A 14,054-nucleotide genomic window follows, 5' to 3' on the forward strand; every position below is an offset into this window, starting at 1 on the left:
GGGAAGTAACAGCAGCACAGGAGGAGTGGCTTTAATGCTTTATTTAAAATAAGTTTTGTTATAAAACAGGATATATATATTAATAAAATACATAGAAACATCTAATCTTAACAAAAGACTAGATTATTTTTTTCCCTTTTTTTTTTTTTTTTTCCCCTTTTTTTTCTTTAATAGGGTATGGCGTGGAAGGGGCAGGAGCTGGAAGGTGCAGTGCATACCTTGCATGGTTGCAGCTGCCCAAGGAGCTGCACTGGGGCTTCCACTGCTCCTCCATGCCCCTGCCACCCCCCAGTACTACACATACTCCAACAGCACTGGGCTGGAGGGTTTTTTTTTTTTTTCTTTCCATTCCAAGACCATGTAAACAGGTTATAAATATTTCAAACACATTCATCTTGACCACACTGTGATCTCTCTTGAGAAGACAACTGTTGAATCACTTTACAATAGCTTCCTTCAAGACTGCAAAGGCCCTGCTGGTGCCAGGGGGGCAGCCCTGCGGCTGCTCTCCCTTTGGGCAGGGTGCATGCAGCAGCACCGGGGCGCCTTCGTGCAATTGGGCAGGAGAATCCAACGGCTGGGGTTATTCTGGCTTCAAACCTGGGCCGTGCTGCTCCAAAAGAGGCTGGAGTGGGTGGCAAGGGGTAGAACAGGACCTTGTGGCAGGGAGCTGGGCACAGTCACGCCAAACCAAACCTCGTCCTGCACTTCATCCAGGTGCTCTCTGCTCCATGCCAAGCTCCTGCAGCAGTGGTGTCCCCAACGCAGCGAGGTGGGGGTGCTCAGCCCCAATCCTTCCAGCCAGATACCCCAACCGTCCTAAAAACGAAGCTGAAGAGGTGGCGAGGCTCCTTGCTCTGGCTAAAGCCATCTGTCCAGCAAGAATTAGAAGTCACAGAGCTGCGTGTCTCACGGTGAGAGGTGCCATGGCAGGAGGGGATGCCGCCACAGCTCCGAACATGGCCGGGGCACCAAGGTGGGTGAGGGGCCAGGTCCTGCAGCATGTGTCACACGGGGACCGGCCTCAGCTTCCCTGCGGGGATACAGACACGTGCGTCAGGCTGGGCAGGGGGCACAGCCACCACAGCTCAAGGCCCCAAGCAATGCGATCCCAGCAGCACCCCTGCGAGCGGCACAGCCCTGCACACCTCCCTGCCTGGGAGGCGGGGCTGAAGCAGAGCCCATCACCGGCTCCCGGCTGCACACACTCACCTGGCAGCCGCAGCTGCCCCTAATTCAGGCTGAAATCGAAGAGAAGAGAGGTTCAGCTGCGGGCGCTGACCTGCAGCATCGCTCCCTGGCTGTCCCACGTGCAGCCCCAGCTGCTTTGCCCCACGTGGCCCCGCACTGCTCTGTGCTGGGACGGGGCACTTCAGGGGAAGCCCTAACTAGGCTCCTGACAGCCAATTAGCCAGTGGTTAATGAGCCGATTACAGCACAGCTCGCTCCACACGCAGCTTTGCCTGTCGGTGGGCTGGGAGCTTCCTCTGATGGAAGGCCATGGGTTGGGCATTCTGGGAGCACAGAGAGGGACCCGCATGCCCCCACCCACCTGAGGTCTGCAGCTTCCTACGGATGGAGGTGCTGCGGCCGCTGGGCAGCCCGGGGCTGGGGGATGCGTGGCCCCGGCTGGAGGATCCCGGAAAGTCACCCTGGGGAGAGATGGGGCACGGCCCCGGGTCAGCTCGTGCCTCTGGGAATGGCACACAATGAAAGATGCTGGCTGAGCTGTGGGTACCTCCAGCTGCTCCTGGCTGGGCCAGGACACCAGCTCGGCCTTGCGGGACACAGGGCCCAGCTCCACAGAGCGCACACGCTCGGCAAACTTCAGGGAGCACAGCGTCTCACTGCTGTTCTTCTCGGCGGGGGAGACCTGCGGGTGGGAGCAGCAGCACATCACCCAACCGTCACCCACACACCCCCCTCCCCGCTGCTCAACGGGGTCAGGGAGCTGCTATTATTAACCCACCGCCCCCAGGACAGCCCCCGGCTGCCATCCGCACCAGGCACAGCCCTGTCACCAGCAAAGAGAAGCCACAGCAGGTGGCACAGAGCGCAAGGGATGGGGGACAGGGAACCCAGACCTGCACCATCATGAGGGTCTTGCTGTCCCCGCTGAGCGAGTCCTGCAGCAGGTAGGTCAGCTTGGAGTTGCGGAAGGGCACGTGGCCCTGGCGGGAGCGCAGTGCATAGATGACGTCCCCCAGTGCCGACAGCGACCTGTTGATGTACTGAGCCTCACGCAGCCGGCTGCCCTCCGCGCCCGAGCGCCCGACGCGCTCCGAGCCCGCCAGATCCACCAGGTTCAGCTTCCCTGGGGGAACAGATAAAGGTCAGCACCGCCAGCACCACCCTGCAGCCCCGCCGGGGGGCACGGCCCCCACCTGTGGTGCGCAGCCCCGTGCTGCGGTCCAGGCCGCGGACGGTGACGATGAGCAGCGCGTGGGAGCGGGAGCTGTGCTCGTTCAGGTTGGTGCACTCTGTCACGCGGTTGACGTGGCCGAACTCGAAGACCTGAGGGTGAGGAGGGGGTGAGGCTGCGATCCGCTCACCCCCCATCCATCTGGGCCCCGTGCTTTTATTTCTAACCCCCTGCTGCACACCCAGGGCCTATTCTAGGCTCTGTTGCCCCCATCCTGGGACGGTGTTGCAGAGCCACCAATGCACCGCGGGCTGACCACCGGCTCTCTGCCTCACCTTATTGATGTCCTCCACGCTCTGCACACTGAACTCCGTCAACCCGGGCACGTAGAGCTGCCCGCTGCCATCAGGGCACAGTTTGATCTCCAGCTTCTCCTGGGGTTCCTTCCCCAGCAGGTCCCTGCGAGGGGGAAGCCATCAGCACTCAGCTCCCATCTGGTCAGAGCCCGCTGCTTCCAGAGGTGCAGCACGATGCAGATGTGCACTCAGGGCCTGTGCCGGTCCCTGCGGTGCCGGAGAGCCCTGCGGCTGCTGCCGTCACTCCCCCAGCCCCCAGCGTCCGGGCAGGGCAGGAAAATGTTTCTCATTCCCTTGGCTCCCAGAGTGCAGTTTCTAAATATAACGGCCGAGGCCGGGGAGCCGGGCCAAGGGGAAGGCGTTTGAGCCCAGTGGAGGAAGCGGGGAGAGTCCAAATAAGCAGAAACGGCTCAAAGGGAGACGGGGCCCAGCTTGGCGCTTCCTTACACGGCCAACGCTGAGCTCTGAGGGCTCCACGTGATGCCGTGCCTCAACCAAGGGCTCACATCCATACCTGAGTGCCTCGTTGTAGATCTCAGCCACGCTGACGCTGATGGCGTAGTCCCAGTCGGCTGCCTTGCTCCGCACCTCAGAGAACAGCAGCTGCAGGGCCCGCTGGTTGATGCCTGGGTTTGTGGAAGTTCCCTGGTGAATGGGGAGGAAAATGATCTGTTGTGCTTTTTTCTGATGCAGCTGAGCAGAAGCAAAGCTCAGGGATTGCAACAACAGCCTGGATTAGCGCCCAGCGTGGGTTAGCGATGGCACTGAGACACACGGCACAGAGGGCATCACAGATTTGGAAGGCAAGGAAGAAGAGGGAGGCAAAGCCAGGCAAATTCACCTCCATTGTGTACGTCTTCCCTGCCCCCGTCTGTCCGTAGGCAAAAATGCAGACATTGTACCCATCGATGCAGGAAGTGACCAGGGCCTGAACCTCCTGAAACACCTGCAGAGGACCAAAGGGCATCGGGGGACGGTGCAGCCCTCCCCTGGCTGTCATACCACCCCGCTGTGAGCGGTGTGAGGCAGCACCCACCTCCTCCTGGGATGCCTGTGGAGGAAACACCTTGTCCAGCTCAAAAGACACCTGTTTCCCCTTGTGCAGGAGGTGCAGGACGGCGTCGTCATCCGCGTCGAACGTCACCGCACTGACCGCCTCCGGACCCTCTCCATCCTCCTTAGTGATGGGGCGGACCCTCCCGAAGACACGGATGTTCCCTTGGTGGGGGAGCAGAGGCAGATCAGCCCCGCTGCGGCACCCAGCTGTCCCCACAGCCCGGCCCCGCCGCACCTTTCAGCCGCACCAGCTCATTGTGGCACTTCTTGCGGAGCTGCAGCTCCCGGCGGTATTTGCGCAGCAGCTCCCGGTTGGTGCTGTTCACCTCCTCGATGGCTTGCCCGATCTGGGTGAAGGATAGCATTCATCCACCCACCCACACCACGCAGGGAGAGGGGCTGTGGGCTGACCCCGGGCTCACCTCGGCCCTGGCGCTCCGCAGGGTCTCCTGGAGGAGCAGGGGAAAGTCCCGCACCTGCCGCTTCAGGCTGTTGTAGTCGTGGGTGAGGGTGCGCAGCGCCGGCTGCAGTGTCAGCAGGTTGGTCCGCACGCCTGCGGGCAGCACAGGGTGAGGATGAGTGGCTCCAGCACAGGGTGAGGACATGCAGCCCTGACCCTGTGAGCCCCACGAGCCCTGCGCCTTCCTCACCCGCCAGGTTCTCATGCACCGCCTTCATCTCCACTTGGGCGCGGGAAAACGCCTCTTCAATGGCACGGTTCTTCTCGTCCTCCATCACCTGCATCTCCTCCAGCATCTGCCCGTGGGCCCGCTCCAGCTCCGACTCGTACATGGCAATCTGGGGGTGAGGCAGCACCAACAATGCACGCACATCATCCCAGGTGCCGCCTGGTTCACACCGCTGCGCTGCTGCGCCTGCGGACCCGTACCTGTGCCCTGAGCTGAGCTGCTGTCTTCTGGGAGCTCTGCAGCTGCTGCTCCATCTCCTTCAGCACCTGCCTCTGCATCCCCACCTGCTCCTGCAGGTATTGGTTTCGGGACTGGCTCTCACACAGGGCCTGCTTCGCCTTGGCTGACTCCACCTCCACCGTCTTGATGATGTACTGCACAAAGCACCCACAGATGGTGGCGTATTACAGACCGAGGTCAGCCGGAGGGGGACGATTTACAGAGCAGCAGGGCGGCACCGCAGGACTGATGCAGGGCACTATTATACAGCCAGCAGGAGGCTCACCTTTATCTGCTGGGGCTGAGCCCTGAGGCTGGCAATGGTCTCCTGGCTGTCCCGCAGCCGCCGGCTCAGCCGCTCCTCCTCCTGTGCTCTCTCGGCCAGCGAATCCTTGAGCCGCAGCTCCACCTCGGCCAGGCGGTTTGTCTTCTGCTGCACCTCCAGCTCCAGCTCCGCCAGCTTGGCTCGGGCCTCCTCCGCCTCTCTCTGCAGCTGGCACAGCCGCTCCTGCAGCCCGGCGTTCTCCTGACCCCAAAGCAGGCTCAGCCGAGGTTCTGGCACCCTTCCAGCCCTTCCAGCAGCCACCGGTCACCCGCAGCTCACCTGGAGGTGGGTGCAGTCCCGGCACGCCGCCTGCTGCCGCCGCAGCTCCCGCAGCTCCCCTTCACGTGCCTTCATCTCCTGCCGCAGCCGCTCGTTCTCAGCCACCAGCAGGTCCCGGTGCTTCTCCACATCCGTGCCGCCCTGCGGAGGGTCAGCGTGTGATGGGAGCCCCACCAGCAGCCCCCTCGAGCCCGCTCATCCCCCTACCAGTGAGCTCACCAGCTCCGAGCGCAGCCTGCCGATCTCCTGCGCCTGCTCCCGGAGATTTGCCTTCAAGTTCTCAACCTGCACACGTGGGGAAGCTCCGCTGGAAGCACAAAGCTGTGCCTCCCAACGCTCTGCTCCCTAGGAAGGGTTTCCCCTCCGAACGCTCTGCCCGGTGACAAGGCACCGCGCCAACCCCCAACCCAGGGAGCGCGAGGCTGTCGCCCCATGCAAACAGCAGCAGCCTTTTCTGAACCTCCGCAGATCATCATTTAGGAGCTGCTGATTTATAACAAACACGAACGCGCTCACATTGTGCTGTAATTAATTATGATAAGTTATAAGCCACTCCCTTGCAGAGACAGCGGCGCGGCAAGCTGCCCGAGCGCACCTCCTGCGTGTGCCAGCGGCAGAGGCTGCTCCCAGAGCCAGGACCTCAGCTCAACCCTTCCTCCGCTGTCCCTCAGCCCTTTCTCAGCACAGCCCATCGGTGCTCCAGATGGGAGGAAAGGGACACAGAGCCGTGGCTAAGCCACCACTCTCCTGCTCAGACAAACAGCACACCGCAGGGCTGCGCTCCCCCCATGTGTTTCCAGCCCCAACCACGTCCCCGCACCTTTCAGAACCTCAAGGAAAACCTCACGGGAAAGCACACAGCCCCAGTCTCAGAGCTGAAAGGCCCCAGCCGCACGTCCAGCAGAAGCTTAATGGAGAAAGGACCTGCTTCCTCTGCTCCCAGTGCAGTGCCCTGCTACGCCATCACAGCCCCATGCCCTACCTCCTCAGGCAGCTCCGGCTGCAGCCTGCTCTCCAGGCTGTTCAGGGATTCCTTGGCAGTGGGCTGGGGGCTGAGGCACGGCCCGGCCATTGCTGAGCTCCCGGAGCCCAGGTTTACCCCGTGTCATACAGCCCCAGCACGCCAGCTGCCTGTCCTGCTTGTGTCATGCAGACTATGCCAACCAGATCCAGGACAATTACATCCACCTTTTTGACACCAGTGGAACAAGCCAAACCTGACTGTAATAGCTTCCACAACATCCACATGCAAATCCCTTTATTAGCAGCCTGGGTTTCAATCTCTCTGTAATGAGGAAGGTCCTCACATCCACAGCTGTGTGTCTGCACCGGCACGAGAAACATAAGGGGGTCAGCGCCGAGGCCAGCCCCTGCCCACAGCAGCACTGCAAGCACCAACACAGACCCGCATTGCTCCTCACTCGAGACGGCTCGAGCACCCCGAGCCCTCGTGCTACAGATCACAACCCACAGCTGGAAGCCCGGAGCGTGCCCAAAGCCCCCCTACCTGCCCTCGCAGCTGGATGGAGACGGCGATCTCCTCGCTCTCGCGGGCGGCCAGTTTGTCCTGCAGAGCCAGCAGCTCCTCCTGCAGCCGCAGCTTCTCCTCCTGCAGGTGCGCCATGGATGCCACCACCTTCTGGATGACGGGGAAGGGCCGCTGGGCCGGCAGACTGGTGCGCTTCCCGCTGCAAAACCGACCCCCTGTGGCAAGAGAGAGCACAACGGGGTCGGGGTCAGCCAGCCCCGGGGGGACGCGGGCACCCAGTAGGGACAGGAACCTGAGGGAGATAGCAACGGGAGCTCGGCAGTGCCGGGGGTCCCGGTGGGACGGCAGCGACACCAATGCCTGCCTGTGCCACAGACAGAGGGATGCCGGCATCCCACGGCACACCCCGGGGTGCCCTGTGTGGACGTGCCACCACCCAGCCCCGCTGCTGCCTCTGATTCACCCCCTCAGCACCACAGCCTTTTTTTTCCCCGAATGAGCAGGTGCTGGTGGAAAAACAGCATGGGATGGTGTTATTAAAGGCTGCGTCATTGAACACGGCAGCGTAATGGAAGCCAAATTCAAATTACACGGGCGACCCAAATGGTGGCACTGCTTGTTGAGTGCGACTTTCTGACCTTCACGGCATGAGTTTAAACACAGCTTTCTGCAAACGAAGCCCTAAATTGCTCCGTGGTTCCAGCAGGAGACAAGCTGGCCTGACTCACCGCCATGCAGTGCCGGTGGAACCAGCAGCATGGATCCGGGCTGCTCCCTGCCTTGCCCAGAAAGCGAAGATTGGAAGGCAAAAGGTGATGCTGGGAGCTGCTTGGCTGCCTGCAGGCAGGCTGATGCCGTGTGCCAGTTGTGTTTCACACACATGCTGCAAGGCTTCAGCTGTCCTGAGTACTGACAGCTGTGGGGACTCGTGCTTTCTTTGAGCAAAGAGGCAGCAAAGAGGGACAGCCAGGAATCTGTGCTCCTGGCACTACCTCCAGAAGGACTGCTGCTTTTTGTTCTCCTGCCCGGGGCTGCATGCACAGCCTCGCTCAGCACCCGCTCCCTCCCCATACCAAAGGGACAGGAAACCCAAACCTGAAGGCAGCAGACCCTCCTGCCATCCCCTCGCTGAGCACTGCCTCCTCCCAGCTGGGCTAGGCACGACTCAGGGAGGCACTGATGCTCCGGTTGGAGACACCGCCTGCCTCGCCTGCATGGACACCAGGCCCCTTTTGGAGGATGTGAGGGTGTGTGTCCCCCCAGCTGCTCCCCAGCCTCCACCCCTCAGTCCTGGCCATGTCCACGCTCCCCTCACCGGCTTTGTCCAGGCTCATGATGCAGGCTGCCTGCCCTGGCACGGCGGGCTCACGTGGGGATGCTGGTGGTTCCTCCGTGGTGCGTGGCAGGGCCGGCTGCTGGCCGTCCTCCAGCAAGACCTGTGCCTGCAGGGTGAAATGTGCTGCTGGGCTCCCGGCCTCTCTGTGCCATCCCACTGGGTGTGCTCCTCCAGCCCCACATCCCCGGGGTCACCCACATCGTGCCTGGACAGTCCCACATCCCCACCCTCTATTGTCAAGAGGAACTCAGCTGGCAGCTTTCTGGTCTGCCCGTTACACGTTGGTGTCTGTGCTGGGTGGGCTTCAGCAAGGCCCCGGTGTCTCAAGATTGAATGCAAAGTGCTGGAGCTTTTCCAGCTGCTACACCAAAGGAAAACCCAGGAGGGAGGAGAGGAATACAGCAAAGGTCAAAAAGTCCGGGCAGTTGTGTAATTCCACATTTGCCGGCTTACAGGGAAAAAAAAAATATCTATTTTTAATGCCACCAGTAAAAAAAAAAAAGTGCTGGCGAAGTGATTCTGCAAGGGAACGGCACGGATCAGCTGCCCGCCCCGGTCAGAAGTTCCCCTCCTTCCGCAGCGCTGAGCGGGGACGGCCGGCCCCCGCAGAGCGACGGCGGCGGCAGCGCGGAGCCCGCAGCCAGCCCGAGCCCAGGACCGGACGGACCCTTCCTGCGCTGCCCCAAACGTCGCTTTGCGGAGCGGCTGAGACCCGAAGCAGACCGGCAGGAGGGCGGGCAGGAGGACGCGCAGCCCGCAGGGCACCCCACGCCCCTGCAGCTCGCTCCAGCTCCCCGGCCGCGCAGCAATGCGAAGAATGCGGGCTTGCCGGTTCCTCCCCCCGCCCCTCCGCGGAGCCGCGCGGTACTCACGCTGCGGGGGCAGCTCCCGGCCCGGGCGGGCTGCCGGCATGGCACGGGGGTCCCCGGCTCCGCGACCCCTCGGCGTCCGCGGGGAGAGCGGCTCGGCGCCTCGCAAAGCTCCGCCGTCCCCGCCGCGCACCCCGGTCCCGCCCACCGCCGTCCCGCAGACAAAGAGAAGCCCGGCCCGGCCCGGCCCCGCCCGCTCCCGGTGCCCTCCCGGTGCCGCTCACCGGCCGCCCGCAGCCGCTCCGCTCCCCGCCCCGGTCCCGCCCATCCGGGCGTCGGCACCGGCTGCTCCGCCCCGGTTCGTTGCCCTGGCAACGCCCGGGACCCCCGACGGACGGCGGTGCCGGGGGGATGCACGGCCCCACACTGCCCCTCGTAGCCCCACACAGCCCAACTCTGCCTCTCTCAGCCCCTTACAGCCCCTCATAGCCCACACAGCCCCTACACAGCCCCGCATAACCTCTTTCAGCCCCACACAGCCCCTAATAGCCCTGCACAGCCCCTCTCAGTCCCGCACAGCCCCCCATAGCTGTACTTAGCCCCACACAGCCCAACTCTGCCCTTCTCAGCCCCTCACAGCCCCACACAGCCCCTACACAGCCCCGCATAACCTCTTTCAGCCCCACACAGCCCCTCTCAGCCCCACTGTGGGTGCTGTAGGGGTTCACCCCACAGGGCTCCCCATGTCCGTGCAGCTGCTGCTGTTGGTTCAGCGATGATGAGGACGGACATGAGGTGACTGTAAGCATTCCAGCAGCGACTCTAATATCGTATTGTCACTGACTTACTTAATTTACGAGCTGTGAGGGCAAAATAATGTTTATGCAAATGGCTCTGGGCGTTAAGTCATTTCCTGTCCTTTGAATGCTTCAGGTTTTTGATGGCATTGCAATTATGCAGCGGGCATAATTGCATTAAAAGGGACTGAATGGACCAGGGGAGAGGGAGATGGATGGCTCCGAAAGCATAACCCCAATGCACCAGGGGATCTGGGTGCCCACCGTGCCGGTGGGGCTCAGTCCGAGAATGGTATTTGGGGATGAGCACGGAAATCCCCACCCTCAGGGCTCTTCCCCATTGAAACAAGCCCCTCTGTCACCCCGCGGCGGGTGCTGTGAGCAATAGGGCTCCCTCCCCCTCCATCCCCAGCTCACGGAGTGCTGCCTTTGCTTTCTCTCCACGTTCCAACGCGGCGCCGCGGGCTCTGCCCTTCCTTTTAGAGCAGCTTTTCCCCTGTCTGCAAAGCCTCCCTCCTCGCTGCCAGCCTGAGAGCAGACATCCGAGTGCCGGCCCGGGATCAATGAGTGCTGGGAGAGCAGCAGGAGGGCGGCCAGCCCCGCTGCCACCTCCTGTGTGTGTTGTGCAATGAGGGATCTGCTCAGCCAGGCGGCTTCATTCCCATTTCCCCCCATTTGCCCATGAGTGTGGATGGAGGGAAGCCCCATTGATTGCACCGCTGTGCTGATGGGGGCCCTTTGCATTCGCCTTCTGCTCTGCCCCAAGCAAATATTTAACCTACATCTGTAACACCTCCGGGGAGATGGAGGAAAATACGATATCCTAGCAAAAGTTTAACCCCCCCTCCATTCCTTTCCAGCGAGCTGATGGCAGGAATGCAGGTGGGGGCATACCTGGGTGCTCTCTGCAGGGAATTGCCAACAGGAGGATCAGATGGAGAATGCATCCCCAAAGAGCAATTAATGATAACACAGCTCGATGGTATCACAACTCTGCTCCTCCCCGAGAGCCCCAGCGCAGGGATCTCCATGCTGAGCCCACAGGAGCAACTAAAGAAACCCCGCACTCCCTTGTCGCCATTTAAGCTCTTTAGCGAGTTTTAATTAAGTTTTAGTGCGAAATTTGTACTCATTTCCAAGCTCACAGTGGGAATTAACCCAACCCGCAGGCAGCGATGCTGAGATAGAGCAGTGCTCAGGTGGCCCGGAGCCGCCCTCACTCACCCACCCAGCATCAGCAGCCGTGTCTTTTTCTCCTGCTGTGCAGTTCGAGGGTCCCTGCCGGGCCTGGCCCCATCCCTGCCCTTCTTATCCCCAAGAGCTGAGCCTGCAGCTGCCTGGCCAGGAGGTGCGAGCACCAGCAGAAGGGATGGCAGCAGTCTCCTTTAAAAAATGCATCCCGTCCTCAGCGAAGCCATCTATTTTTAGTGCCCTCAGAAGCACGCTTGGTTTTGGAGGAGATGCTCAAGCAGTAATTGTGAATAATTTAGGGAACGGAGTTTGGAGGCTGATGTCAGCGGCCGTGCCACTAAGGGACACTGAGTGCATGGCTTGGCTGCTCAGCGCTGAATCCCACAGGGACACGCAGCCATAGGAGCCTCTGTGGGAAGAGCAATGCTGTCGTGGTCACCCTGTGCCCACTGGAGGGGGATCCTGGGAGAGCTACGGCACAGCTCCACCACCCCCCCGACTGCTCGGACTGCAAACTTACCCTGCCATGCATTATTCACACCTCTCATACATAATGCACAGCCCTACACCCACACCTGACGCTCGCCTCAGAGCCACATGGCAACAGATGGGCATTGCAGCTCACCTCCATCGCTCCCACCCCACACCTCTCACCTGGAGGCCGGGCTCTGCCGCCCATCGCCTCTCTCCTGGCGATCCCCCGGTGCTCTGCAGAGCCACACTCCGCCGTTTGCTGCCCTTGGTCCAGCCCAGCAGTGAGAGCGCAGCCAGAGCGCCCAGCGCATGCATGGCACCGCCTGCTCCCCAGAGGGTCCCCAGGGCAGCTGCTGCAGACCGCTGGGTGTCTGCAAGGGAGGAGAAAGCAACGTCCCCTCTGCTCCTGTCTGCTGCTGCCTTAAGAGCAGATTAAAGCCCAGCCCTGCAAATTGCTGACATAACTTATTTCTTAGATGGGTGGACAGGTGGACTTTTCTCCCTCTGCAGATAACTGCACTCAGATGGAACGGGTTTGCTCCCTGAGTGCCACCCCACTGGAATGCACAGCAATGGGGACAACGGCGGTCCCAGCACCCACCAACCCGTCGCCCTGACCCCAGGGCCTCAGGAACACCCAAACCTTTCCTGTTCCTGCAGGAGGAATAACACAGAGCCCCATTTTCCTCCCATCTACCCGCACGTGCGGGCTGTCTGAAGGCAGCCAGGAACGGTGAGAGCAGGGAGATTTGCAAAGCAAACAGCGATCAAACAAAAAGGCTTTGGTTACTGTTCTCGAGGCTGTTTGCCAAGACACACAGATCATATCGGGCTCATTTACAGAAGGAAAACCAACGTAATTAGCGCTCAGGAAAACTCTTTAATGAAAAAAGCGTTCGTGTGAAAAGTGATGGGACACTGCCCAGTGCTGCAGGAGGACGCAGAGCCGTGCTGCTGCTGCACATCCCAGCTCAACATGGTCACACCGCTGTGCTGCATGCACTGCAGCAGGCAGTAACCATGGCAGCAGAGAGATCTGCACGTGATATCAGCGTTTCTGCAGTACAAAGGAACCTCTTATCTGGGCTGAGCCAATCGTCAGGCTGCTCCTCATTCCTCCACCTTGTGCTAGGACAGAGCCGTGCCATCCCATGCCATCCAATGCCATCCCATGTTGTGCTCTGCCATGCTGTGCCACATTGTGCCATGCTGTGCCTTGCCATCCTGTGCCATTCCATGTCATGCCATCCTGTGCCATGCTATGCCATTGTATGTCATCCCATGCCATGCCATCTTATGCTATGCCATCCTATGTCATTCCATTCCACACCATGCTATCCCACCCCATGCTATGCCATATTATCTTATGCCATCCTGTGCCATGCCATTCCACGCCATGCCATCCCATCCCATGCTATGCCATGCCATCTTATGCCATCCTGTGTCATGCCATGTCATGGCATCCTATGTCGTGCCAATTCTATTCCATGCCATCTTATGCCATCCTGTGTCATGCCATGTCATGGCATCCTATGTCGTGCCAATTCTATTCCATGCCATCTTATGCCATCCTATGTCCTGCCATTCCATGTCATGCCATCATATGTCATGCCATGCCATGCCATCCCATCCCATGCCAAGCCATGCCATGTCATGCCGTGCTGTGCCATGTGATCCCAGCAGGTCCCAGCCAGGGCTGGCAATACATGCCTGTGCAACAGCCCCTCTACTTCATCTATCACACTTTTCTGGTTGTTTCTGCCCTACCTGACATTGAATCACAGTGGTTGGAAAAGACCTTCAAGCTCCCCAAGTCTCTCTCCCCCCATGCCCACTGACCACATCCCTTTGACTTCCAGCTCTTCACATGTATCCAACAGTCTCCACAAGGGGGGAAATGGAATGAAATAATAACATGGATATGTAATTCTTCCAATGACTCAAAGCCAACTTGCTGGATGTTGCTCAGATCTCCCCGAGGCATTGGAAATGAACTACACTTGGAAAGTTTCATCCCAGAACGAGAACAAGTAGATGAGGGAAGGGTGAGGAAAGGGATGTGGTTTAGCAGGCAATATTGCTAGGTCAGCTAGATGATCTTAGAGGTCTTTTCCAACCTTAACGATTCTCTGATCCTATCAAGGGAAGAACGTCACTCCTTATTTCGGGGTGTTAATTCCAAATGACTGCGGATGCAATCTGAGATGCTCCCCTTTCCAGCAGAGCAAAGCAGGCATCGTTCAGCTCTGCTTCGCATCAGGCTGGATTCAGGGGCAAGACTGCAGCCTTGACTCTAAGCAGATCCGTGCAACAGAAAAAATATACAGACAGAAACAGGATTCATTTTAGAAGCGTGTTGTGCTGGCTGAGATCTCCAGGTTTCGAGATTGAAACGCTTCATTTTATTTCAAGCTTTGTAATTAAATGCCACTTAAAGGGACTTTCCATTTATCTTGCAATTTCTTTTAGGCCCAGATCTAATCCCCAAACCTGCTTATTTGTTTTTACTTTCGTTATAACCTTATCGGCGATTAACCTGCAATTGCACTTAATCTATTTAAAAGATTGCTCTGACTATAAATAGAGAAGATACCTGCCCAGGCTCTGGCTGTAGGAAAAGGGAAGCAAACAAGTGTTTGCACTGGGTTATAAACCTCAGATAAATGGGTGAA

At 59.6% G+C, this 14,054-nt stretch overlaps 1 protein-coding gene across 5 annotated transcripts; it reads right to left on the reverse strand.

The window, feature by feature from the left end:
* Positions 1 to 26: 26 nt before the first annotated feature.
* KIFC3 (kinesin family member C3) lies at positions 27 to 11,712 on the reverse strand. Of its 5 annotated transcripts, none has more exons than XM_085234731.1 (19): positions 11,563 to 11,712; positions 8,091 to 8,217; positions 6,794 to 6,990; positions 5,506 to 5,571; positions 5,287 to 5,427; positions 4,969 to 5,208; positions 4,664 to 4,837; positions 4,425 to 4,572; positions 4,197 to 4,327; positions 4,010 to 4,121; positions 3,755 to 3,936; positions 3,560 to 3,664; positions 3,233 to 3,363; positions 2,698 to 2,821; positions 2,385 to 2,514; positions 2,085 to 2,314; positions 1,739 to 1,873; positions 1,553 to 1,652; positions 27 to 1,033 (listed from the first exon to the last, which is right to left on the reverse strand). In XM_085234731.1, exons 1-19 carry the CDS (start codon positions 11,695 to 11,697, stop codon positions 1,008 to 1,010), a joined length of 2,634 nt encoding a protein of 877 aa, XP_085090857.1. In that variant the 5' UTR covers positions 11,698 to 11,712; the 3' UTR covers positions 27 to 1,007. The 5 variants fall into 5 exon arrangements, with proteins under 5 accessions (XP_085090857.1, XP_085090858.1, XP_085090859.1 ...); XM_085234732.1 differs by lacking the exon at positions 11,563 to 11,712 and adding an exon at positions 9,205 to 9,333; XM_085234733.1 differs by lacking the exon at positions 11,563 to 11,712 and adding an exon at positions 8,984 to 9,189.
* Positions 11,713 to 14,054: the final 2,342 nt, after the last annotated feature.

Source organism: Meleagris gallopavo, chromosome 13, assembly GCF_905368555.1.
Source record: "Meleagris gallopavo chromosome 13, MGAL_WU_HG_1.1, whole genome shotgun sequence".
Taxonomy (NCBI): domain Eukaryota; kingdom Metazoa; phylum Chordata; class Aves; order Galliformes; family Phasianidae; genus Meleagris; species Meleagris gallopavo.